This window comes from Myxine glutinosa, chromosome 7 (genome assembly GCF_964187855.1).
Source record: "Myxine glutinosa chromosome 7, kmMyxGlut1.1, whole genome shotgun sequence".
NCBI classification, from domain to species: Eukaryota; Metazoa; Chordata; class Myxini; order Myxiniformes; family Myxinidae; genus Myxine; species Myxine glutinosa.
Genome location: NC_136267.1, coordinates 95,098,317 through 95,124,941, shown reverse-complemented (window position 1 = coordinate 95,124,941; position 26,625 = coordinate 95,098,317). Strand labels below are relative to the sequence as shown.

The following is a 26,625-nucleotide window of genomic DNA, read 5'->3' as shown; positions in this document are numbered from 1 at the left end:
TGGGGGGGGAGGCATGTGAAGGGGGGAGGCATGTGAAGGGGGGGAGGCATGTGAAGGGGGGGGGGGTGGGAGAGGTATAAACATATGGACACTGCCAGGATTTCCAGGAAATAAGTTGGAATTTCAAACAAGGTGGATCTGGGGTGAATTAGTGGGGGTAGAAAAGATCAAGGTTATGGATGGGGGAAGATAAGAGATGGTGGTGAACAGCTGTTTTAAAGACCTGGAGGGAGGAGAGGGATTGAAGGGAGTGTGGGAGTTTGTTCCACAGGCGGGAGAAAAGAGGAATGAAAGAGTGAAGGTGAGCAGAGAGCCGAGATTTCGGCAGTTTAACCATCAGAGGGTTGCTGGCAGATCTTGTGCGACCTGTAGGAATATTTGGGGGACAGAGCACGGAGAGAGCTGGGGGAGCAAGGCCGGAGAGGAGTCGGTAGAAGACAGAAAGACCACCTACCTGCCTGTGGTGAGTGAGTGAAAGGCCCTCAGAGATAGCTTCATCGCGGGAGATTCCAATGATTTTGAAAGCTTTGGATTCAACAGCGTGAAGCCGAGCCAGGTATGAGGCAGGAGCACCAGCCCATAGGGGAGAACAGTATTCCATTGAGCTGCGGATGAAAGCCTTGTATGTGGTGAGGAGCTCAGGTGTGCCGAGGAAGGACTTCGCACGACGGAGGATGCCCAGTCGGCGACTGGCTTTGGAGGCCAGCTTGGAAATGTGGTTTTCCCAAGAAAGATCATGGCAGATAGTGAGACCCAAAAGCTTGAGTGACAGAACTTCTTGGAGAGGATTGTTGAGAAAGTAGATGGGAGGGTTGTCCAGTCGATCTTTTCGGAGAGACATAGTAAGAGAGTGAGATTTGGCAGGATTGAAAGACATGTTCCACTTGTTTGACCAGTCTGTGATTTTGTCCAGGTCTTCAGAGAGTGAGGAGGCTGCAGACTGCCTATCTGAGGGAAGAGGAATGGAGCGGCAGAGAGTGGAGTCATCAGCAAAGAGATAGAGAGGATTTTCCAGAGAGTCAGAGAGATCATTGATAAAGACCAGAAAAAGCACAGGGCCCAGCACACTTCCTTGGGGAACTCCAGCCTGAACAGGAAGGGGAGATGAGAGAAATCCATTCAGGGCCACACGTTGACTACGACCAGAGAGGAAGTCCGCAAGCCATGCATGGAGATTTCCATGGATACCATAGGAGGAGAGTTTGGTGAGCAGAGCTGGGTGCCAGACCGTATCAAAGGCCCTTGATATGTCAAGGGAGACAGCTCTGATTTCCTGTTTGGCATTCAGGACCTCCATCCATTGTTGAGACAGCAGAAGCAGCATGTCCAGAGTAGAGTGACCTGGTCTGAAACCAAATTGATGATCAGAGATCAAGCCATTGGAGAAGAGGAAAGATTTCATATCCGAAGCAATGATGGATTCCATGACTTTGCTGATAATTGGGAGCAGGCTGATTGGTCTGTAGTTGCAAGGATCTGTTTTTGCACCTTTTTTGTGTAAAGCGGTAATGTTAGCTGATTTCCAGGATGCTGGCAGATGACCTTGAGCAAAAGATAGGGTGAAAAGAACAGAGAGAGGGTGAGATAGAGCGGCAGAGCAGGATTTTAGGACCCGTGGGCTGATGCCGTCTGGTCCAGTTGCAGAATCAGAGTCGAGGTTTGACAAAAACTCCTCCACCTTGTCAGGAGAGAAGGACACAGAGTCCAGGAGCATTTGGGTTCGACTGGGAAAGGTGGGAACAGAGAGAGATGGGTTTGGGACTAAGGATTTCGAGGCGAACACAGAGTTGAGGCATTCGGCTTTGTCACGTGCGATGTCAACTGTGTGGCCATTTGAGGTAAGGGAGGGGATGGAGGGGGAACAAACACCAGAAACGGATTTGACCAGACGCCACCAGGATTTGGAGGAAGGAGACAGGTTTGAGAGTTCATTCTTGAGTGAGGAGAGATAGTGCTTCCTGGCACTCCTGAGGGTAGACACACACTTGTTCCGAGCTTGGTGGAAGGAACTGAGATTTCCTTCAGTTGGATTAGCCTTCCAAGAGGCAAAGGCAAGTTGTTTCAGGGCAACTGCCTCACCACAAGATTCAGTGTACCATGGACGGGAGGAAGGGTAAGACAATTGAAGGCGAGATGGGATAAATCTGTGCATGAGAGAGATCAGTTTGCTTTGGAAGAATTCCCAGGAAGAATTGATGTCAGAGGCAGTGGAGATGGGAGACCAATCCAGACGATTGATGGCTGCTTGAAGACCGTCCCAGTCGGCCTGAGTGAAATGCCAGACTCGTCGACGCTGAGGAGGCTCTCTGAGAATGGCCAGAGAGATGTCCACTTTGACAAGCACATGATCAGAAGAACCGATTGGAGCAGAAGAAGAGCAGCAGACATTAGCAGGGAAGTTTGTCATAACCAAGTCTAGAAGAGAAGATACTCCATTGGCTGAGATCCGGGTCGGGAAATTGACAGATTGTGTCAATCCCAGTGAGTCACAGAAGTCCTTTGCTGAGGTGCCATGACTAGTGAGAGAGGAACCCACACCCAACCAGGTGGCATGATGACAGTTGAAGTCACCACATATGAGGAAGAGAGAGTTGGGATGAGTGGATAGAAGTTGGTCCATGTTGTCAGACATTGAAATGTAGATGGAGTCATCACTGTTTGGGGGACGGTACAGAACACATATGAACAAAAGGTGGGAGCGGAGAGGAAGCCGTAACCAGAGGTACTCCTGCGGGTGAGGAGGAAAGAGAGCAGTGCAAGGAGAGGGAGGAAGAGTTTTTGACAAAGATAGCCACCCCACCACCAGGCCGAGGCTCAGGTCTATCATACCGGAGGAGGGAGTAACCAGGAAGAGATATTAAGGAATCAGAGACATCTTGAAGGAGGAAAGTCTCTGTTAAGCAGATCAAGTCTGGATTGTCAGAAGCAACCTGTATGGAGAGATCAGTCAGGTTTGAGCGAAGGCCCCGGATGTTTGAGGTCCATACCGTTAATGAAGAGAGAGGGGGAGCATCGGGTACAGGACAGGGGAGGGGAGGAGTAGGGTAAGATGAAGGATGAGAGGGGGAGGTAGGGAGAGCAGTTGATAGTGTTTCAGATGTTGCAGAAGAGTTCCAAGAAAGGGAAGGATGAGGAGGATGAAAGGTTTGCTGGTGAAGGGATGCGGCACAGTGAGGAGTTGTTTGAGGGGGGGCAGAGGAAAGTAGAAGGTTTGGGGGGGTGGAGGTATGAGATAGAAGGGAGACGAAGTGGGGAGGAGGCAGCTTGGAGGAGGAGGGGGGAGGAGAGAGAATTGGAGAGGAATGGTATGGGGGGAGAATTGAATGGGAGGGATTGGGGGGGAGTTCTGAATGGAAACCTGAACCAGTTCAAGTACAGGGCCATTCCGGAAGAAACATTGCTTCCATTTGCTCGTGTAGCCTTTCGAGGAAACTTTGTGTTCCAAGATGACAATGCATGGCCTCATCGTGCTCACATGATCCAATACTTTCTTGCTGACCGTGGTGTAGAGCATATGGAGTGGCCTGCCATGTCCCCGGATATGAATCCGATAGAGAACTTGTGGGCAGAATTAACGCGTCAAATCGACCACTTGGACCAGCAGCCTGCCTCTGTGCGTGAATTGCAGCACGGTGTCACTGCATGGCAAGCAATTCTTGTCCAAACCTTGGCAAATCTCGTGAACAGCATGCCTCGACTTGTACGTGCTCTCCTGAATGCTCGTGGGGGTTACACGAAGTACTGAACTGTAATTATACTGTCCGTAATCCCAGTCGTAATTTAACTTTTGTTTTTGTTAAAAAATTTTTTGGCTAATGTGCAAAATACAGAGATACTTCTGGAAAACGCACAGAAGTTTAACACAGTACTGTCCGTGAATTGAGTTCGATATCAGTTGACATCACTTTGAAGGATCAATTTATTTGCTTCGAAATGTCAAATGTGGTTTTTGTTTCTTTTAAAGGTCACATTAACAAAATCTAGAATAATTTCAACATAATTCCAATGAACTTTTGGTTCTAAGACATCTTGAAAAGTAAGTTCACCCCCACAAAAAAAATATTCCATATTAAATGCCAAGTCTGTATATACATACATAGTCACGTGAAAAAGTAAGTACACCCCATGTAAAGTTTTGACTTTTTCAACATATTTCAACATACAGCTATTTCATCTTCATTCCAACAATATTGATAGATAAAGGTGATATAATATAACAAATATCATGAAACATTTACATTTTGTAGTCCATTGTATAATTTAAATAAACATAAATCCAAATTTCGCATGCGGAAAAAGTAAGTACACCCTTGGCTCTAATAGGTGGTATTGCCCCCTTCTGACAGAAACAACTTCAAGTGGGCATTTCTTATAACTGTCTACCAGTCTCTGACATCGACTGGGAGAAATTTTTGCCTACTCCTCCATGCAGAATTCTTTCAGCTGTGCCATGTTTGAGGGGTTTCTTGCATGCACAGCTCGTTTCAAATCCCCCTACATCATCTCGATGGGATTTAGATCCGGGCTTTGATTTGGCCATTCCAGAACCCTCCATTTCTTTCTTTTCAGCCATTCCTTGGTGGATTTACTGGTATGTTTAGGGTCATTGTCATGTTGCAAGGTCCACCTTCGGTTGAGCTTCAACTTTCTGACAGATGGTCTCACATTATCCTCAAGCACCCTCTGGTACAATGAAGAATTCATCGTGGATTCTATGATGGTGAGCTGCCCAGGCCCTGATGCAGCAAAGCTGCCCCAAACCATAATATTTCCACCACCATGCTTTGCAGTTGGTATCAGGTTCTTGTGGTCAAATGCTGTCTTTGGTTTTCGCCAAACATGTCTTCTGGTACTGTGGCCAAATAGCTCTACCTTTAACTCATCTGTCCAGAGCACATTGTTCCAGAAGTGCTGGTCTTTGCCTCGGTGTTCATTGGCAAACTTTAGTCTTGCACTGATGTTTTTTCTGGACAGCAAAGGTTTCCTCCTGGCGCACCTCCCATGTAGATCAAATTTGTGCAGCCTCTTTCTAATGGTAGACTCGTACACTTTGACATCAACAGTGGCAAGATCTAGCTGTAGGTCCCGTGATGACATTCTGGGGTTCTTAGAGACTTCTTTCAGCATCTTGCGGTCTGTTCTCGGGCTGAACTTGCTAGGGCGGCCTGGCCTGAACAAGTTGGCAGTTGTTTGGAATCTTCTCCACTTGTAGATGATCTTCCGGACAGTCGATGATTGATTTCAAATTGTTTGGAGATCTTTTTAAATCCCTTCCCAGACTCGTCGGCATCTATGACCTTCTTTCTGAAGGCCTCAGAGAGCTCTTTTGATCTAGGCATGGTGATGCTGCACACTTCAACAACAAAGAGCAAACCAAACGAAATGTCTGAGGTTTAAATAAGACAGGTTCCTCCAAGATCCTCTCTAATGATGTTCTAATCATTTGCACCTGAGCTGGTGCACCTGATTCTAATTTTAGGTATTTGAAGTAGTGATAAATGTTGGGGTGTACTTACTTTTTCCACATGCGAAATTTGCATTTATGTTTATTTAAATTATACAATGGACTACAAAATGTAAATGTTTCATGATATTTGTTATATTATATCACCTTTATCTCCCAATATTGTTGAAATGAGATCAAATAGCTGTATGTTGAAATATGTTGAAAAAGTCAAAACTTTACATGGGGTGTACTTACTTTTTCACGTGACTGTATATACATACAGGGTGGTCCAGAAACCCTGGGCACATTATTAAGAATGATACCTGCAACAAACAACTAAGTTTATTGTTGTTCTTTTGTGCAAAACAAAACATGATTACTAGTAAATGGATGTGACCGCTTCAACACTTCAACATGCACAGGCATCACGTGATACGCAACAGGGTGAGGTGCATCACGTGATATGGATCGGGGTGAGCTTCGCTCACTGTGCTGCACTTGTTTGTCTTTGCATTATTTCAGTTCATTATTAATTAGATTCCCTAATATGACGGAAGATACCGTGAGACAGAAAATTCACGCTGTACGCTTGTATTCTGTATCTGGAAATTCACTGACGTTCACAGACAACTTGTCAAAGAATGTGGTGCTGATGCAATTGACAGAAGAACCATCGGCAGAATAAACAAGCATTTTGATGAAACCGGCAGCATTCTTCCAAAACAGTCACCAGGTAGGCCTCATACTGTTTGAACTGAGGAAAGCAGAGTGGTCATTCAACAACAACTCTACAGTAACACACCATTATCAACTCGTCGTTTATCAAACGTCACCAACATAAGCCGATCATCGATTCGAAGAATACTAAAAGACCTTAATGCGAAACCATACACACCCAGATTAATTCACCAACTATCTGAGGATGATTTTGACAGGCGCGTTGAGGCAAGTGAGACATTGCTTGGGTTAATAGATATGGACAATGATTTGTAGAACAGGATCTTGTGGTCAGATGAATCCAAGTTTACTTTATCTGGTTCTGTGAGTCATCATAACAGTGTGATATGGGCAGTGGACAACCCACGATTGACTGTTGAGCACAACGTCCAGTAGCAAGCTCGTGTGTCCGTCTGGGCAGCCATTTCTTCTGGAGGCATTGTTGGACCAATATTTTTTTGAAGAAAATGTGAATGCTGCAAATTACCTTCTAATGTTGCAGCAGCATATATTTCCACTCAATGATGCCCTAATATGGTCTGGCATATCCTGTATATCCACTCAAAGATGGCCAAATGTGTTTCATGCATGCTTTTATGCCTGCTTATTATGCTGCCAGTGTACGCCAGGCCCTTGATTTGAACTTTACAAACAAATGGATTGGCCGTCGTGGTCCTAGTTGAATGGCCGCCGCGGTCTTGTGATTTAACAACACCCTGTGATTTCTTCCTTTGGGGTTTCTTCAAACACAAAGTGTATGTGAGGAATCCTACGACCCTTAGAGACTTGAAACAATTCATCCGTAATGAGACTGCTGCCTTAACGACTGAAACATGCAGAACTGCGTGTCAGAGTGTGTCAGAGTGCAGTTTGAACATTTGAACTGATCTGTTTCATGTATGTTAGACTGATTAGAATGTTTAACGAGAAATCATGTTTTGTTTTGCACCAAAGAACAATAATAAACGTAGTTGTTTGTTGCAGGTATCGTTCTTCAAACTGTGCCCAGGGTTTCTGAACCACTATATATATATATATATATATATATATATATATATATATATATATATACATACATACATACATACATACATACATATATACATACATACATACATACATTTACATATATATATATATATATATATATACATACATACATACATACATACATACATACATACATACATTACATATATATATATATATATGTATATATATATATATATATATATATATACTGTATATTGCTATCAAACCCTTTGCTGCATATGAAAGAAGTGGAATTGCTTGGAGAAAATACAAGATGGCAATGAGCTATCATGCTGAAGGATTGGATGAAAGGGCAGGAAAGGATAGACTGAGGAAGCCAACAGGCAAACTTCAGACCAAGGGCCATTGACAATTGTAATTAAAAGTCAGGCGGTGGTTCTGCTTGAATTGTTATTGTGCAGATATCATTGTAATTGACCCCAGGTCTGGCATATTGCACTTCATCATCCTTCATTTATTATTAACTTCTCACAGCTTTCAAATCACTTGTGTGCATTACAATGGAGTGTTGATTTCTACTGTGGGCCGTGGATCCTCTATCTAAACTAAGATGGTGGGCCCACTCTTTAACGTTGGCATGTTGTTGGCCTCTAACTCTTTTCATTCTGCTTATCTGGCCTTGCACTTGCTGTTTTCTCAGTCATTTCTTCCTCAAACCAATAAGTCACTGTCACATGTGTTCACCTACTATTATACGCTTTATCAACATTGTTACATCCATTTCTTCCTGTCCCTGTTGCTTATGCCCTCTCCTGCATGTATCTTCTGTTCCCCTCCACCTGTCCCTTTTCTACTTAGTGAGGAATAATATCTGTGTCCGCTTTTTGTCATTCTTCACTCCAACTCCTTCATGGTATCACCCCCATTGCATCGGCCAATAACCTCTAAAAAGGCTAACAGGATAGCCTAAAGGTATGCGTACTCATCTCTCTGAGTTGTGTCAACTGGGTTTGAATCCTGGCCCAAGTATAAACTGTCATCATGGAGGAGACGTTGCTTGCAGGAAGAGACATCAATGTTTGCGCCGTACATCGGATGGACATTAAGTCCGCGGAACCGTCTGCCGACACACGTGCCCAGCAAATGATTCAAGCCCACAACCATGTGCTGCACACAAACAAATGAATGTACCTCTGAAACACCTGTTAATCTGGCTTATTTCTCTCGTGATCCTGTCTCTCCCTTGTTATCTATTTTTCACTATTCCGTTGTCATTATGGGAACTTCCACTATCATTATGTCATGGGCCTGAACAAATGTATTAAAATGACACTACCACTGATGTGATGGTTCCAATGATGGTACTTTTTATGCCCATTCTATGCCAATTCATTATATTCTACATCCATCAACATGAACCCAGTTTTGCTGTATTCAGCAATTTCAAACTTGTTGATCAATATCCTAATGTTTACTGCAAAACCTGAGCTGTAACAGCCCTCCTTTCGACAACAACAAACATGGTATTGCTCTCTTGAGTTCCCTTACATCGGATTGTAATCGAGCACCGCACTGGAGTCAATGCCAAGTTGTCTTCATCAGCATGAACTGCAGGCCCTGAAATGATTTTCCTAAGTAGGCAATTATGAAGTCATGCTGACGTGCTGATTGAGCTGTGTAGCGCACAAACAAAAAATGCCATGGATGCTTGTTATTCGTGACGTGATGTTTGCACACAATGATGTGTAAAAATCTGAATACCAACAGGCCATGAGAAGCACTGCAAGTGCTTTCTGATGCTTTATCGAGAATGATGAAGAAATAGATTCGTGGTGAGTGAGGTTTGCCAGAGCCGGAGGTTCTGATGGGATCACAAACAGGCCAATGCAAAGCACAAGATTGGTTTTACACTGCCCTAATAATTTTATATTGTTTGTTCTCTTGGATAGAAGGGTCACTCTTCATTTTTTGGGGTCACCCATGTAAATAGGGTTTCTTTGATGGATATTTTCCTCCTTGTCATGTTTCAATCTTATTTTTAGCTCAACTGAAACGAAGTTCCGGGGAGCTTATGTGATGGCGCGTTGTCTGTCCGTCTGTCAGTCCGTCAGTCCGTAAACACTTGCAACTTCTTCTCCGAAACCGCTGAAGGGAGTGTGACAATATTTGGCACAAATTATATATGTTGTGTTGTGACTAAAGTTTATTCACGGCATTAAAAACTTTGGGGTCCAAGGGGGTTTACCGGGGGGTCAAAATGGAATCCAGGTTTGACCCCCCCAAATAGGAATTTGCATTTTTCTCAGAAACTACACATATTATTTCGATGAAACTTGACCACAACCTTCATCTCCCATGATGTACCGAAGTTTGTTCACGGCACTAAGAAAATCCAAGTCTAAGGGGTTTGCAGGGGGGTCAAAGTGGGTCCAGGTTGGACCCCACGAAATAGGTATTTGCTTTCTTCTCAGGAACTACACACACGATTTCGATGAAACTTGACCACAACCATCACCATCCATGGTGTACCAAAGTTTGTTCATGGCATTAAAAAAACCTGCCCCTTTAGAGGTCCACGGAGGGGGGGGGGGTGGGGGTTGCCCCCCAAAATAGGTATTTTCTTCTTTGTTTGTTTAAAGTCTTCTGATTATGTTTGTATGATTCCACGTGCTGCCCTGTCTTCTCGCAACCATTGAAATTGGTTTATAATACCTTTAGTCAGTGTAGTATACTGCTCCTTCTACCAGGTGAGCACCAGGGGTATTGCACCTCCACTACTCACAATAAGTTATAGTGGGGCGGCTTAGCCCAAATATTCAAAAGAATTGTGCATTTTGTGATACAAGCACCAAATTTGGCACAAATGTACATTAATATGTTGCGAACATTTTCAGATATTGGGCCACTTGAAATTCCGTAATTTTTTTTTTCAAATTTTTTCAAATTTCGTAATTTCAAATTTTTCGGGTGACACCGTCACAATTTCGGTCTTCGAGGCCGGCCGATAGGCAAAGTGTGACCGGAAGGGACGAGGTTCTCCTGACCACGTGGCCCTCGATCTGGGAAGCGAGAGGCGTTCCATTAGTGGACGCGCCCCTCACGCCCGACTTTTGGGCGGCCCCGGCAGGCCGTTTGTTTTGACGTTCCGTGACAGGCCCCGCACCCCCACCTCCGGGCCGACCGGAAGCTTGTGCTGAGTACATCATACCTGAACAACTCAGTGAGGCAGAACACAGCAGTGCACACCAGGGTGACCCCTTCAGTGCATAAACCAATTAACCTGTCCACTGCAGGGCATATAGAAATGAAGTTATTTTCTGCATATAATAATAATATAAGTTCAGTTCTATATAACAATTTCTGTTATCACCACTACCACTACAACTACCACTACTACAAGCTTTGTCTGGAATTTTGTGGACTAACAGACAAACAGACATACAGACAAGCTGGGATCAAAACATTACCTCCTTCCACCATTGAGTGTAGAGGTAAACATCATGGAAATTATATCATGCCCTAGATTTAATTCATGCTTACCCGTGTATTTGCTTCACTGGTTCACAAGGTCTTTTGCATACATGTAATTCAGACTCTCGTCTTCATTGCTGACCACACAATGTTCGCAACATATTAATGTACATTTGTGCCAAATTTGGTGCTTGTATCACAAAATGCACAATTCTTTTGAATATTTGGGCTAAGCCGCCCCACTATATCGGCTGGCCTCGAAGACCGAAATTGTGACGGTGTCACCCGAAAAATTTGAAATTACGAAATTTGAAAAAATTTGAAAAAAAAATTACGGAATTTCAAGTGGCCCAATATCTGAAAATGTTCGCAACATATTAATGTACATTTGTGCCAAATTTGGTGCTTGTATCACAAAATGCACAACAGGTTTGCTATGCTGCTACACTATTAGGGATATTGTGGGAGTGAGTTTTTTTTTTTTTTTTTTTATAGGGGTTAGGGTTATGGTATTTAAATCAAGAATGCTGTGTTTTTTCACCCTCATTAATAACCATAGAATTAGGACCAACAACTTCTTTCAACATAATTAATACACAAAATCAACCACACCGAAGAACCTACCAATATCCCTAACTTATTGTGAGTAGTTTATGTTTACTTTTGGGTTAGTATGTTGCTGGCAGTGAGTAGGGTTGGGATTTTTTTTCCCCTTTTTGTTTGAAAGACCCTCATGTGGTGGGAGATCCAAAAGAATGTCGAGTTCTCAAATACACATTAGCAGTCTGAACACAACATCACAGAGGACAACTCTGGCCTTGTTTTCACATTGGTTGGGCATGCCGTTTTGAGCGACCCTTGTTGAGCATTTCTTAAGGCTTATGATGACTGCACGAGTGCACGGCCCAAGTTCTTCGCTGGTGGGCCTTTTTAGTGAGTTCCTGTCATTTAGAAGGTCATTGAATTTGGTTCCGTTTTAGATTTGTGCTTGTGCCAGATCTACACAGTTTCTCCTAATGGAGTTTTGATTAATATGCCCTCTAGTCGTGGGGTAATGCATTGTACAGCCTGCTCAGCAGTGAATGGTGTCCAAATGCACATGGAAATTGACGTGGTTACTCAATATGCAGTGAACACTTTTACATTGATACAATTGTAGCCACAGAAACACATGATCAAGGCTACTCATTATCTTTTGACGTCATTCTCCATTTTTTGATTAAAGCTTGTATGGCAAGTGACCCACATTACGTGGGCTTGGCCCGTTCTGTTGCCAAAAACCCACATACCCATTTTAGTATCGTCAAAACCTGTATTGGACAGAAAGTTGATGAGAAGAGCAGATGGGGAACCACGATTTGGCCTTCCGTTTACACTGGCTCAGCACGTACTTGCCCTGCCTCACAGTGATGCTGAAGAGGAACATATCTTCTCCTAGGTTCACAAGAACAAAACCAATTTCCATGGGTGCTTGCCAAATTAGGTCACCCTGCCTGCCCTCCTCACATGGAGAACCAACTTCTTCAAAACTCTGGGTGATAAGTTTGATCCACCGAGAGATCTCGTGAGAAAGGCCAAAAAGCCTGCAGGGGGGAAAATGATGAGCACAGTCACACAAACTGACACGTCCATCAGGTCCTGGTCATGTCAGTCAGTTTGACTGATCTCTGCTCTTGTGGTGCTTTTCGATCATTGAGCTTAATCATTAAGGTGGCTGGCTTAAGATCTTAGGGTCTCGCCCCCTGTTGTGTCATTGGAAAAAACACCGGGTGGGTTGACTCAGCCCATCATCCTTCTGAGGTCGGCAAAGTAACTACCAGCTTTCTGGTAACAGGGGGCACTGCAGCAGTGGCACAGCCACATTTACAGTAAAATGGTGCAACCAGCATCCATGGGCTGCATACGAAACAACAACATTCTATAACCAGACTGCAAGTGAGCATGTAATTTGAATTCTAAACAGTTGCATGTACACCTCGTCGGTAATTGACTATCTCAGTATTTTGGTGTATTTCGTGTCACTGATAATCTCGAATAGCGTTTGTACCACGTTTGGTAAAATAAACAACGCTTCTGATTCCTACGGACCCGTTTTTCATTGACTGCAATTTGCCATGCATGGTAAAACACAGGTTTGGGATTAGGGTGCTGCAAACTGTGGTACCGAGGGCTGTCCAGAGTAGTAACACACAATGCCATTAATTTTGAAGGGCTAACAAAATAATGTGACGATCCACCACGAATGGCTTCACTGCTGACGGCCTGATACTCGATGTTCGCTTCAAAATCTCGTGTGTCCAACTCGGTACTCTGTTCCCACCTTTCCACCTCCATCCCTCCTAATTCTCATACCCTTGTCTCTTGGACACTGTGGCTATTTTACCCTAGAATTTATATTTACTTTGTCATATTTACCAGTTCACTGGTAATTCCCTGTTTGTCGTTAAAGGCGGCAAAAAGGGTTGGCGTCAGGAAGGGCATCCGGCCGTAAAACATTGCTTCAAAAAGGGGACCGAAAAACAACAACAACCACGGTTCCCGAAAAAGGCCAACCCCCGCTCTGCGGGGAAAAATGGCCTCTAAAGGTGGTTTATATTTACCCAAGAAAAAGTTTGATCCTTTGTGATGGGTCCAGATTGAATCAGCACCCATGTTCTCATATATCCTGGTCTGCTGTGCTTGCTTCTCATCTGTCTGCTCTCTTCAGCCTGTCCTTCATCCTTGGTTACCATTCATCTGCATGGAAGTCAGCGAACATCACTGCCATACCCAAGGAAGTTGTGATTTAAACAGATCCATTCAACCATAGGCCAGTAAACATACTTGAAAAGTCATAGAATCCATCATTTCAACTGACATCAGTGTTTGATTTTCTTGAATAACCCAATCTCTGGTAAACAGATTGGATTATTCGCGATCATTCACCTTTTGTATTTTCTGCTGCTTCTCACTCAACAACGGATAGAGGCTCCGAATCTCAACTAAAGCATTGGGCCATGTCTCTGCACATATCACGGGGCCAATGACAATGAGACTGCCTGGCATCCTGCTCTGTTAGCCAAGCTTGCAGCTCGTGGTTTCTAAGGCTGCTTTCATTCCTGGATTCCCAACGTTCTTCACATTTGGAGTAAGTGTGTAGCTCTCAATGTTATCCTTTCATCTCCTCTCGTAGTGGAGGTTCCAAGTGCCCAAGGGTCGTGTCTTGGGCCAGGTTTTGCTCCTCTTGTACATAAATTACTTTTCTAATGCTCTGGCAACCTCTTCCTTTATTCATATACCTACATATTGTGTCATTGAGTACCTCCACCCCACTGACACTGTCCCCCTTTCCACATACCCCTTTCTACATACTTCTACGTGTTTGCCCTTTTGGTCTGGTGCTCTTTCTTCAAACCTTTCACTTATGGATGCTGTCAATTTCAAAGCTCTCAACATCATTGGTATCTCCCACAAATAAGCAAAAGCATAAGGCCTTCCCACTTTGTCATTGTGGCTGGTTGGAGCCCTCTCTGTTTTCTAGCCCCTCTGTGGTCTTACTTTTTTGTTGTTTCAGCCATCATGAGCACCACCACTCATGAGGCACATGTTCTTCCAGTAACCACATCCTTGTTAGCCTAAGAAAGTTTTGCCCTTGGTTCCTCTTTTCTCTATACATATTGTGAAACCACCTTCCTGAGTCATTTTAAATCCCATCCTTCCCTCGAGAGCTTCAAGATGGTAATGCACTACTAAGTACTACCTCTTGTTTCATTTCACCCTACCCACAATGTTTTCTACCCACATTGATCCTCAGCAACCCTACCCCTCTTACTTACAAGTTACTATCTTTCTTTATTCTTTCTTTTTATCATTCCCTTTCTTGTTGTTTATACCCGATACCCACATCTTTGTTCCACTCTAATATGTTGCCCTTATTCTCTTGATCACCTTGATCTTTCATGAGTCTACATGTTTTCATTTCCCTCCACATTGTGTCATTCAGTACCCCTGTACCCTCCCAAAAATGAATACTTCAAGGAAATGGGACAGCTCTTCCACGAGCCTCGACTATGCATACAAAAACGAATAAGAAGAAAAAAGCACTCCCCTAAAGCGGACACAACTCTCAGTTGAGCTCATTAATTGACAAACATGATGTTTCACTTGACCATGACATGGAGAGCCTGCTGTTTCACTCGTCGTTCTGTAATTGGGGTTGACCCACCTCCTAGAGCCACTTTCTGTATCAAGACAATTGCTTTATTCCTGCTGATAGTGTGACTATCCGGTTGCTTAGATCTCGTGCCCACATTCCGGAAAATCGATTTCTGCCCACAAGCAGTTGAACAGTAACAACGCTTGCCTGTTCCTGCTTGTCTGCTCATGGCACTGGCAGCCATACTTGTTGTTTTTAATAATTGAGGACGAGAGAGTCTGCAAAAGCGCACGCTCTTGCCTGACCTTCCACTTTTGTTCCTTTAAGGATTTGCAGTGCCTTTGCCACTTCAAGGTCCACTAACCCTCCTACTTGCTTTGGCTGCGGCCCACAGGCTGTTTGAATTGGGATGATTGTGGCCTTGGTGAAGCTTCCTGTGTGAGTCGTGGAAATTCAGGGGCACGACTCGTGTTGCATAGTTAAGCCACGGGCAAATCATCTTGGAGATGCGGGCGTACACAGTGGCATTGTGCGAGGGGTCCGCATAGCGAGTTGCGAAAAGGGCACAACTAGGCGACAATGGAAAAATCGCATCACGTAAAGATCCATCATAATGTGGTCCAGAGGTCTTGTGGGTTTTGTGTTATCTGGGCTTTTTGGGTAGGCCTTCAATTCTGTAAACATTTTTTTGGGCCACATTAAATTGTCTAACTGAAAGAAATTATATCGGCTATGATGGTTCTGTTAAGGTTTAATAAGAACACACATTGCTTGGAAGCCATGAGGGCAAATTAATAACCCATAACCACAAATACAGTACCCTGCTAATAACATGTAAACAACGCATGGCAGGGGGACGGCTTTGCTCCAGATTCACGATCCTCTGTGGTTCATACTATTTACAGGTGCTTCCGGCATGCAATATGAGATTGCACAATAATAAAATGGCATTTGGCCCGGCTGTGCCTGTACTATATCCTACAATGTTGTGAAATGGTCAAAAGGAACCGAGGCCTAAACGGTGCCCATCATGTAGACCGAGTGAACGATCTCTCAAGGGAGAATCTGTGTGGCTTGAATCTTTGCAAATGTTTTAAAATAACATCATGTGTGATGATTACTGTGCTCTTATTCTGCACTGCACCTTTACTTTTCTGCAGGTGTACACAAGGTTATTCACTTGGTCTTGGGGATTGCTTGTCTGGTTCATAAGTAAAAAGGATCATCCATTGCTTAATTTTTTTGTGTGTGGTGGTGGCGTCACATCTTTATTACAGTGACTCAGGCTTGTAGAGGCCTCACACATAAATGACAAGCAGGGCAATGACGTTAGTAGATGTTATTACATGATCTCCAAGGATATGAGTAGACAATGTACAGATAATTATAGTATACAGGACTTCAACCTCAGAGTCACAACATCATACGCTATGTACTCAGCTTCCACAACAATTTAATTTCACCTTACCCCAAAAGGTAGAAATGAATCGTTGCAGAAGTTGTTTGGGTTTTCCTGATGGATGTTCCTATCTGAATGCATTGGTCATGATGCTGTAACCCCAGGTTCAAGTCCCACATGCTGTGTTGGTTTTGTGAGAGCCTTCATTGATTGAAAGATAAACTTTTTCCTGAAAGTGGAATGTCCACATTTGCCCAAGAAGTCCAAGCTTGAATTGGAAGTTATGAGTGATGGAGGAAATGAGGCAAACACAACTTCTGGCCGAAGTTACATGAACTTCAGATCTCTTCTTATTGTCCATAAAAAAATAATTTTGTTCTGCCAACAGGAGATGTCACGAGAAAAGGGTACGAGAAAAGACGCGAGAAGATTTTGGCTCCATATGCCATCCACATCAATACGCCACCGCCTGGCAGTCCGACATCACCATTTGACCGGCACAAACGCAGCAGTGTACGTGAGGACAGCTGTCAATCTGGTGAGGACCACATGTTCGTCTTTGTAGTTAGCTTTCTAACTCTGTCTTTCTACATTTTTTGTGATATTTTCCATCTTTTTTCTTTCAATGCACTTGGTTCTTGTTATGTAATATTGACATATTTCATTACCACCGCCACTGAAGGTGGATGGAGGTTACATTTTCGCTTCTGTTTGTCTGTCTGTCTGTTTGTAAACAGGATATCTCAAAAAGTTGTGGACAGATTTGGACGAAATTTGGTCAAGAGGTTGGGTGTGTTACAAGGATGAAATGATTAGATCTGGGGTTCTTAACCTGGGGTATCCATTGGGGGTATGGGGACCAAAATCTGGGGGTATTCTTCTTCTTCTTTCGTGTATCATCAGATGGCCAGCTCAGTGTCGTGCAGTCATGCCCTCGTCTCTGGTCCTACGTCGAAGAGGCTGGCTTCTGAAGGTGGTCTGTATTGGGGGAAGGTGGTAATTATGTGTTTGGCAGTCTGCTCAGGCTCGCCGCACTCGCACGCGGCGCTGTCTGCCAGGCCCCACATCTTCAGCGATGATTTGAAGCGACCGACCCCCGTATGTAGACGGTTCAGCAAGGTCCATTGCAGGCGTGGTAGGTCTTCTCCTACGACGCCACCTCCTGGGTCCCAAATGTAGCGGTGGATGCGGGTGGGCCCGGCCGTTTCCCACACCTGCTTCCAAGATACCGCCAGCCATGCGCTTCTAGACAGGTCCTCAGGGATAGAACTGAGCATCTCTTGTGCCGCCTTGTTGTAGGGATGGCAGGACTTGAGTCTGCTTGGAGGCGCCACTATCGTTGTGGTGTTGTGCAGGATGTGCCAGTCGTATTTCTGGGCATTCCTTGCCAGGGCGAGGGTAGCAGCCTCCCGTCAGGGACCGGCCGGGGCGATTCCCGCTAGGACTGGCAGGTGGAATGCCGGGGTGGGCTTCAAGCAACCAGCTACAATGCGGAGGGCGTTGTTAATGGCAACATCAACCTTTCTCACGTGTGGGCTTCTGCTCCAGGCTGGGGCGCAGTATTCAGCTGCAGAGAAGACCAGGGCTTGCGTGGATATTCGTAGGGTCTTGGCGGAGGCTCCCCAGGTCGTACCAGCGAGACGTCGGATAAGCGAGACCCTTGATGTCACCTTGGCCTTAACTTCTTCTAAGTGTTGCTTGAAGGACAGTATCCGATCTAGGCGTACACCGAGGTACTTTGGGGCTTGCTGGAACTCCAGGCGTTTGTTGTCAACGAACATGTCCAGATCCCATATCTGGGGGTATGGGACTCGTAATAAATAATAATAATAAATTGTAATAAATTCAATGAAATATCAATGAAATATGATGGAGAAGATGAAAAGGCATTGCCTGGGGAAATACTTCAAGAGGTCAAGGACCATTTGAAAGTCCTAAGTACCAATTTTGAGAGTTCTTTCTCAGATATTGATGATCTTAGCAGGGAATCCATTTGGATCCAGAACCCTTTCTCGTTTGATATTTCTACGATGAGTGACAACGATTTAGTGAAGGATGATTTGATCGAGTTCCAAGAAGATCAAAGAAAGAAAGCTGATTTCAGAAAGGCTGGGCTGGATTTTAAGCAGTTTTGGTGTGAGCAGATAGCAGCTTATCCTAGCTTGGCGAAGAGGGTAATGAATGTTTTGGTTCCTTTCACAACTACGTATCTCTGTGAAACAGGTTTCTCTACATTATTGAACCTGAAATCAAAGTGGAGAAATCGACTTGATGTGTCTGATGATATGCGAGTGGCGTTGTCACGAACTGTGCCCCGATTCCATATTCCGATTGCACGAAAACAGCAGCAACAATCTCACTGGATTAGTAAAACGGCTTGCATAAAACTTGCATGTTTTAGTTTAGTTTAGTTTGTTTTGTTTCTTTGTTAACAAGCAAATAAATAAATAGGGATGAAATCCTAATGATTTCCTTTCCTGTTCTGTTCCTAATTATCCATATGTAAAACTAAGCTATTGAGATATTTTGAAGTCACACTGGAACCTAATGGGACTGGTAATCAGGCGCGGATCCCCGAACTTGGCCCATTTTCTGGGTAATAAGTTACCAATTTTCATCCCCAAAAATAGGCAATTAAAGTAAAAACACCCCTCAGAATGCACCACAGAGCACCTAGAAATCAAAAAAATTCTAGGGGGACATGCCCCCAGACCTCCCTAGCTATGTGCACCTTCGGTGCGCCTTGGTCAGTCAACAGTCTGGCGAAGCGGGTATGGGGACATAGTGGGCAATCCGTTGGGGGTCTTGACAGGGAAAAAGGTTAAGAACCCTTAGATTAGATTTTGGTGAAGATCTGTAACTGGATCCAGATCCGAGAATTTTTAAAGTGATTCTTCACCATTGAAAGATAGTACAAAAAACGATATAGAGCATGATATCTGAAAAAGTTGTAGACAGATTTGGACAAAACCTGGTGGACATGTTGAGGGTTCGACAAGAAGGATCAATTAAATTGTGGTGAAGATTCGAATCCAGACGAGAATTTTTTTAAAATACGAAGTGATTCTTCACCATTGAGTGATGGGGCGAATAACGACATATAACATTATATTTTAAAAGGTTGTGTACGGATTATGCTAAAACTAGTTGGATGAGTTCGTTAGGCGACAAGAACAAGCCAATATATTTTGGTTCAGGCCCGGATCCAGGTCAGGCCTATCAGTGGGATACAAAACGTAAACTGTTCAGCCTGGCAGAGGCATGCTCTCTACTGAGTGCTGCTCTAGTTTGAAATGTTATGGTTGTGAGCTGCTGGGTGGAAACTGCAAATTAATAAATGCTTCACTTATTATTGGTCAATTGCTATGATCATTTAGTGTTCTTCGTGTTGACGGGAGAGGGGGGAGTGGTGGTAGGAGAGAGCGTTCCTATTTTCCCAGTCTCCCTTTTGTCTTTTTAACAAAAAAACGACTTTGGGCCGTTATCATAGATAAATTGTAGTTTTGGTGTGCTGGTCGAGTATTGCTACCCATATTGACTTAGGAAGTCCCAAACTGGTCTATAACCACCTTGGTGCCCCCTTGAGACTGTCTAGTGAACCTCAGATTGACGAGTTATTTGTGAATAAATCCTAGGTGGAATAATGGCCGTAAAACTTGTAAAATACAAAATGATAGGACAAAGAAGAAAAAAGTCGACATTTTGTCACCTTTTGTCCTCATCGAGAAGACTTTATAATCAAATTTCGAGAAGAACAATATTTCCGCTGTCAACTCAGCTTTTTGTTCCTTGAGCAATAACGCTGGCCCGGAAATGTTTTTCATCCCAGATATAAAGTTAATTTTTTTTTGCTGCAAGGACACCTTGTTGTGAGCTCACCAGGACAGATTTTTTTCGTTTGGCAAGATTTGACTTCTTTGGCAGTCTGACGTTCGAACATATGATAAGATAAGGTGTGAGAAAGCACAATTTTGTAATCTTCCCAGATACTTGACGCACAACTTATGGTCGAAGCACGTTGGATGTACTTTTTGTACATTTTTGTTTCTTGCACTTATGCAATGGGATTACCTTTGAAAATCTGCGATGTAAATGCCTCTGAGTGGTATGTTGAGCTGACGTTGTCAATTGATGGCAAACTGACCATGTGTTTAGGAGTGATAGTGAGTCAATGCCGTTGTGATTAAAGAGCAACATGTCAGCCATTCTGCTATGTCGCGATCTGCTTTGGCTTCAGACCAGCAAGTGACAGGAAGGGTGTGCTTCCTGCTGCGGCCTAGTGATAGGTGAAGACAGGAAAGAGGAGACAGATTTGGAAGAATGAAGGAAGGAAGGAAGAAAAAAACCATAACTTTTGAATTTTTTTTTACTTTTTGCCTCGAGGTGTCAAATTTGCTTTGTGTTTACATTTGATTTGATATCTGCTTTGAGTGAAAACCCTATAAGTGGGCTATTTGAACAAAAACAACATAAACTACACACCTTTAGAGTTCCACTATACTTTAGGCTTGCTCTCTAATGAAAGACTATATATTGTGCTGTTGTTTTGTCATTTCAAATTCTATTTTAAAAGCTATTAAACAATTAATACTGGGAAATACAAAGTGCACACACTCTTCCATACACTGTTGCATACACTCATACAGACACACCTAACCGAGCCTTGTGAAAGAACAGTTTTGTTGGGAACGTCTTTCGGGGAATCAAAGAAAACGCGTTTTTACGCAGGAAATGTATTTATTTATTCCTAACATTGCTTGTATTTGCAATGTTAGGAATTAGGTAGCAAAGGAAAGAGGTAGCAAAGGCGCAGGAGGCATGTAGGAAAATGTTCGGAGAACGCTTGGATTCAGAAGAGGGTCAGAAAGCAGTATTCAGGATTGCAAAGCACATAGCGAAAGAGAGGTGTGACGTGATGGGGGTGAGTTGCTTGAAGGATGAAGTGGGACAAATCGTTGTCGACCCAGATGGAATTAAAGGAAGATGGAAAAGATATATGGAAATGCTGTTGAATACAGAGAATGAATGGGATGGCAACATAGAGAGTAACCCAGTTTTAGGACCGGCAGAGAAGATAACTGAGAAGGAAGTTGAGGAAGCGATAACAGCAATGAAGAGTGGAAAAGCGGGAGGGCCGACGGGAGTTGTGGGAGATATGTTGAAGGCAGCAGGAAGTTGGGGTGTGAAGAGAATGACAGAGATCTGTAATCTGGTGGTGAAAGAAGGCCGCATTCCAGTGGATTGGGAACTGAGTACCCTCGTCCCTCTATACAAGGGGAAAGGTGACCCTCTGGAGTGTGGCTCGTACCGAGCGATAAAGTTATTGGAGCATGGAATGAAGGTATTGGAAAGGGTGTTGGAGAGGAGGATAAGGAAGAAAGTGAAGATCGACGAAATGCAGTTTGGATTTATGCCAGGAAGAGGAACGACAGATGCGCTTTTCATTGTGAGGCAGTTGCAGGAGAAGTACATGGAGAAGAGGAAGAAGTTGTTTTTTGGGTTTGTTGATCTGGAGAAAGCATTCGATAGGGTTCCACGCAAAGTATTGACATGGGCATTGAGGAAGTTAGGAGTGGAGGAATGGTTGATCAGAGTCGTGATGGCAATGTATACACAAAGAATTAAGTTAAGCACCCCCCCCGTTTTTGTACAACCTCGCACATTACAAGTTTGTTGTCGTCAAAACAGTGTAATATACCCATGATATTGCTATATTTTCTGGAGAAGTGATATTATGGTCACATAAAAACATAACAATCATGCCGTTTTCAATATTTTATTCTGAATAATTTAAGGTGAAATTTTTTGGGAATTTTAGGCATATTTTCACCTCAATTTAAGTATGGAGCTATAGGTCCATCACGGACAGTGTGGATGACGTTTATGTTTTCTAACGTACAGTCATTGTTCTGAGAAGACCTCTAGCGATCTTTGCGTCAATAACGTGTGTAGGACCCACGTGATCGGATCACTGACTCAACCCTACGTCTCATAGACCCTGTAAGCCGTCGTATGCGTTGCTGTGGCAGGTTGAACCCCCTCGAGCACGTTTGGGACATGTTGGGACGACAAATTGCGAAGATGGTCCCTCCAATAGCCAATCTGGATGAATTGGAACGTGCATTACATCGGGAATGGAACAACCTGTCACAGCAACGCATACGACGGCTTACAGGGTCTATGAGACGTAGGGTTGAGTCAGTGATCCGATCACGTGGGTCCTACACACGTTATTGACGCAAAGATCGCTAGAGGTCTTCTCAGAACAATGACTGTACGTTAGAAAACATAAACGTCATCCACACTGTCCGTGATGGACCTATAGCTCCATACTTAAATTGAGGTGAAAATATGCCTAAAATTCCCAAAAAATTTCACCTTAAATTATTCAGAATAAAATATTGAAAACGGCATGATTGTTATGTTTTTATGTGACCATAATATCACTTCTCCAGAAAATATAGCAATATCATGGGTATATTACACTGTTTTGACGACAACAAACTTGTAATGTGCGAGGTTGTAAAAAAACGGGGGGGGGGGGTGCTTAACTTAATTCTTTGGGTATACAAAAGAGCGTGCACAGCTGTAAGGACGAAGGACGGGAACAGTGGTGAGTTTGAGGTGAAGGTGGGAGTGCATCAGGGGTCGGTACTAAGTCCACTACTATTTGTAGCTGTGATGGAGGTGCTGGCTCAGAACGTAAAGGAGGGTTTACCGTGGGAGTTGTTGTATGCAGATGATCTGGTGTTGATTGCGGAAAGTATGGATGGACTGAAGGAAAAGATGAACAAGTGGAAGGAATGTATGGAGACAAAAGGTCTGAAGGTGAATATCGGAAAGACGAAGGTGATGGCAAGTGGTAAAGCATGTGGTGAGGTGGAAAGAACTGGGAAGTGGCCGTGTGCTGTGTGCAGGAAGGGTGTCGGAGTGAACTCCATTCAATGTACAATGTGCGCTGAGTGGGTTCATCAAAAATGTAGTGGTCTGAGAGGGTCATTTACCAGTGTGGCAGCTACATTCAAATGTAAGGTGTGCACAGAGGGAGCTGCAGATGGAGGAAATGTTGAGTTGGATCTTGGAGACGGCATGAAGCTGGAAGGTGTGAAAACATTTTGCTACCTCGGAGACATGCTGAATGGAGAAGGTGGATCAGACTCGGCAACGGTTGCTCGAGTGAGATGTGCATGGAAGAAGTTTCGGGAACTGAGTGGCGTGCTGATGAGGAAGAGAGTGTCGCTGAAGCTGAAGGGAAAGGTGTATGCTGCATGTGTGAGAAGTGTTATGATTTATGGGAGCGAGACATGGGTAATGAACGTAGAGCAGCAACGAAGGCTGGAAAGGGTGGAAATGCGAATGGTTCGATGGATGTGCGGAGTATCGTTGAGAGAGAGGAAGACAAATGATGAATTGCGAAAGATGATGGGAATATTGCCTGTGATTGATGCTGTGAAGAGGAACAGGCTGAGATGGTTTGGTCATGTGTTGAGGAAGGATGAAAGTGACTGGTTGAGAAGAGTGATGGAAATTGATGTAGAAGGAAGTAGAGGACGGGGAAGACCGAGAAAGACTTGGCTAAAGATGGTGGAAGAAGAAATGCGGGCAAGGGGGTTAACAAGGAGAGATGCAGAAAATAGGGCAAAATGGAGAAGATTGTCATGGGGACCGCAAGGCTAACCCCCGCTCTAGCAGGGAAAATGGCCTTAAAATGCATGTTGTTGTTGTATTGCTTGTATTTGCATATCATGACACTTTTAGTTCCGATGTTTCAAATATATATTGCTGTGGAAATACAGTACTCTCTTTGTTGTGACTGTGATGGCACCTGTCCTGCTTGTGTCGTGTTTGTCTGTGACCAGATGAGCATACCGAAGCTGTCAAGGCCGCACTCATGGCCAAGCGGGAATTTGGCCCACTTCTTCCCAGGCCCACAAAACGTCCTGTACCACTTCCTGTGCAGAAAGAGCGTCCATCCTCAGGTACCATGTGTATGCCACTCCTCTCGTTTCCCTCCCTCCCACAAACAAAAGTTTCTGTTTGACAGAAGACGTTAAGGTCATGTGTAGGTCAGGAAATGTTTGGGATGGGGATGTTAGTGTTCGTTTTTGATAATCTATATTGTGTTAAATTGCATTGGGGAGTTGGATACATGTATGTGAATGTTTGCAATATTTGATTTAACAGATTTATGGAAAATGCAGGGATTTTAGCTGACTTTATTTCAATAGAATAATGTGGAGGGAGCACACCTACCTTTGAGCTTTGTCTGGGTTTCATTCCTGACTTGACTATAAACAATTGGATTGGTGCTTTCCAGGAAGAGTGCTGCATCACAAAATGCACCATTCCTCGAATGGACGTTAAGCTGGGCGTCCCATCTGCTCATATTAATTGGTGAAAGTTAAAGATCCCACAGTTTTTTTTTTCAAAATGTAGGCGAGTTATGTCGGCAAGTTCAGTGTCTTCGGCCCCATCCTTATTTTTGTATACCAAGTCGAGGCTCGTGTAAGAGCTAACACATAGAATATATTAGACACCCTGAACAAATTACAAATTCCTGGCCAAATCGCCTTCCGTCGAATATCAGGCCTGGCAAGTTGGTTTGTGTAAAACATGGGCTAAATACTTCCCTGGATAACTCCACAAGAAGGTGGGAATTATTAGAGGCATTGAAGTAGTAGTAGTGGTGGTAGTAGTAGTAGTGGTTAGCCGGCTTAATCTAAAATATTTTGATGCCATGATATGTGCCTCACCACTTCTTCCCAATTTAAATGTTTTGCTATTCACATTGTGATTGCATAATCATTTGAGCCACAACAAAATTTAAACTTTTTTGTATAAAAAGTTGAGGGTCTTGGAAGAGCTAGAACATAGAACAAATCAGGATGTAACAGAACAAATTGAGCAAACAGAGAGGGGGAAATATACCTACAGCAGGGATGAGGGACAAAATAGAGGGAGACTAGGACAAATAAGGGATGTGGGGAAGAATAAGGGTTACAGGACCCATGCGGTCAACAAAATGGATACAGCTACAAACTCTTAGGACGGAAAAAACTGGAAACGTGGAAAGAGGTGGGCTTGGGGAGGGTTAGCTGGTGTAGAAAATATCATGGTTTTGGATGGGGGATGAAGATCTGAGATGGTGAACAGCAGTTGAGGGAAGCATTATTGAGGATTTAGATTCCAAGCTTCTGGAAAAATTAGCTTTTCTCTGGGTGAATTACCATATCACTAACTGATTGTTGGTAAAAACTCAGCTGGCTTACAAGACAATATCGAGATGATAATCTGCAGTCACAGGCCACACTGTGGTCGACTCTCAACTCCCTCAAGGCAACTTGCGGGGCTTGCCTTGCTCTCATGCCCACCTTGCAGTGGGCATCAAAATGATGAAAGAATAGGCAACAGCAACCCCTTCCTTCAACAAAACAAAAAATAATTGATGTTGCTTGTTCAGAAAGGTTTGCTTGAAAACCAAAAGCAGGTTTATTAAAAAAAAAAACCCCCCAAAAAAAACCCTGACTTCGAGGCTCTATCTGCAGTTGCCGGCGAGAGGACAGGTTTGTGCTGCTGAAGCAATCTCAGGGCAAGGATTCTCAGGGAAACTTGAAACTATGAGTGGAGTTGTTATTTGCTTTTTGTTTTTTACTTTGTAATTCGTCGATTGTTGAAGTTGAAGAGCTAGGTGGTTTATTTATTTATTTATTTATGTATTTATTTGTTTGTTTATTAATTTATTTATTACTTTTGTCTTTGTACCCTTTTGACAGAAAGATGATGCTTTTTACACTTGATATTGTACATTGCTTTGTCCATTGTATATAATGAATATGTCCTTATATTAGCCTGAGATAATGACGAATAAAAAAGCCAATGTTGATACAAAGCAAGGTTAATAACCTAGACTCTTCAATTTATTTCCTCTTTCCATAATTTATTGTTTTTGCTTCCATTATTGATTTAATTTGGTCTTTATTTTTATACGTATTGTAAAATGTCAACTGAGCCGAGTGGGATTAAACCCCCATGGTATTGATAAATATCTGTAGACTATTTTCAAACTTTGAGCTTTTTATTCTTGTGTAAAATATGAGAATTGGTGTGAAGTCACTGGAGGGCATGCATGCTATGTTTAGCTGTCATGTGATGTTCGAAATTTGTGAGCTCGCCTACCTTACCACCTCCAGATGTCTTTGAAGACGAGATGAGCTCCACACCACCGCCGAACCGCTACTCCCCAGCACGCATCACTCCAGGTCTTGGCTCGCCCGGCTTGTCACCCTCTGCGCCACCTTACTCTCATGCCAGTTCGCCACATCTACCAGGCAGTGTAAACGTACTGGCAGACTTTTCCGTCCACCCTCGAGGTGAGCATGGTTATGACCGAACGCACATTAATTTAACTATTTCTAGAACTGAAAGGTGGCCGAGATTGCATGAAGCAAAAATGCTGAATTATTT

The 26,625-nt window shown here is 43.5% G+C and overlaps 1 protein-coding gene across 1 annotated transcript in view; it reads left to right on the top strand.

Moving 5' to 3' along the window:
* Window positions 1-26,625, top strand: part of DIP2C (DIP2 acetate--CoA ligase C (putative)) — a 188,779-nt gene that overhangs the window by 34,608 nt on the left and 127,546 nt on the right. Inside the window, exons 2-4 of the mRNA XM_078782009.1 lie at window positions 16,550-16,699; window positions 24,021-24,140; window positions 26,352-26,531. Of these exons, the coding sequence (XP_078638135.1) occupies window positions 16,550-16,699; window positions 24,021-24,140; window positions 26,352-26,531 (450 nt within the window). The remainder of the gene's footprint in view (window positions 1-16,549; window positions 16,700-24,020; window positions 24,141-26,351; window positions 26,532-26,625) is intronic.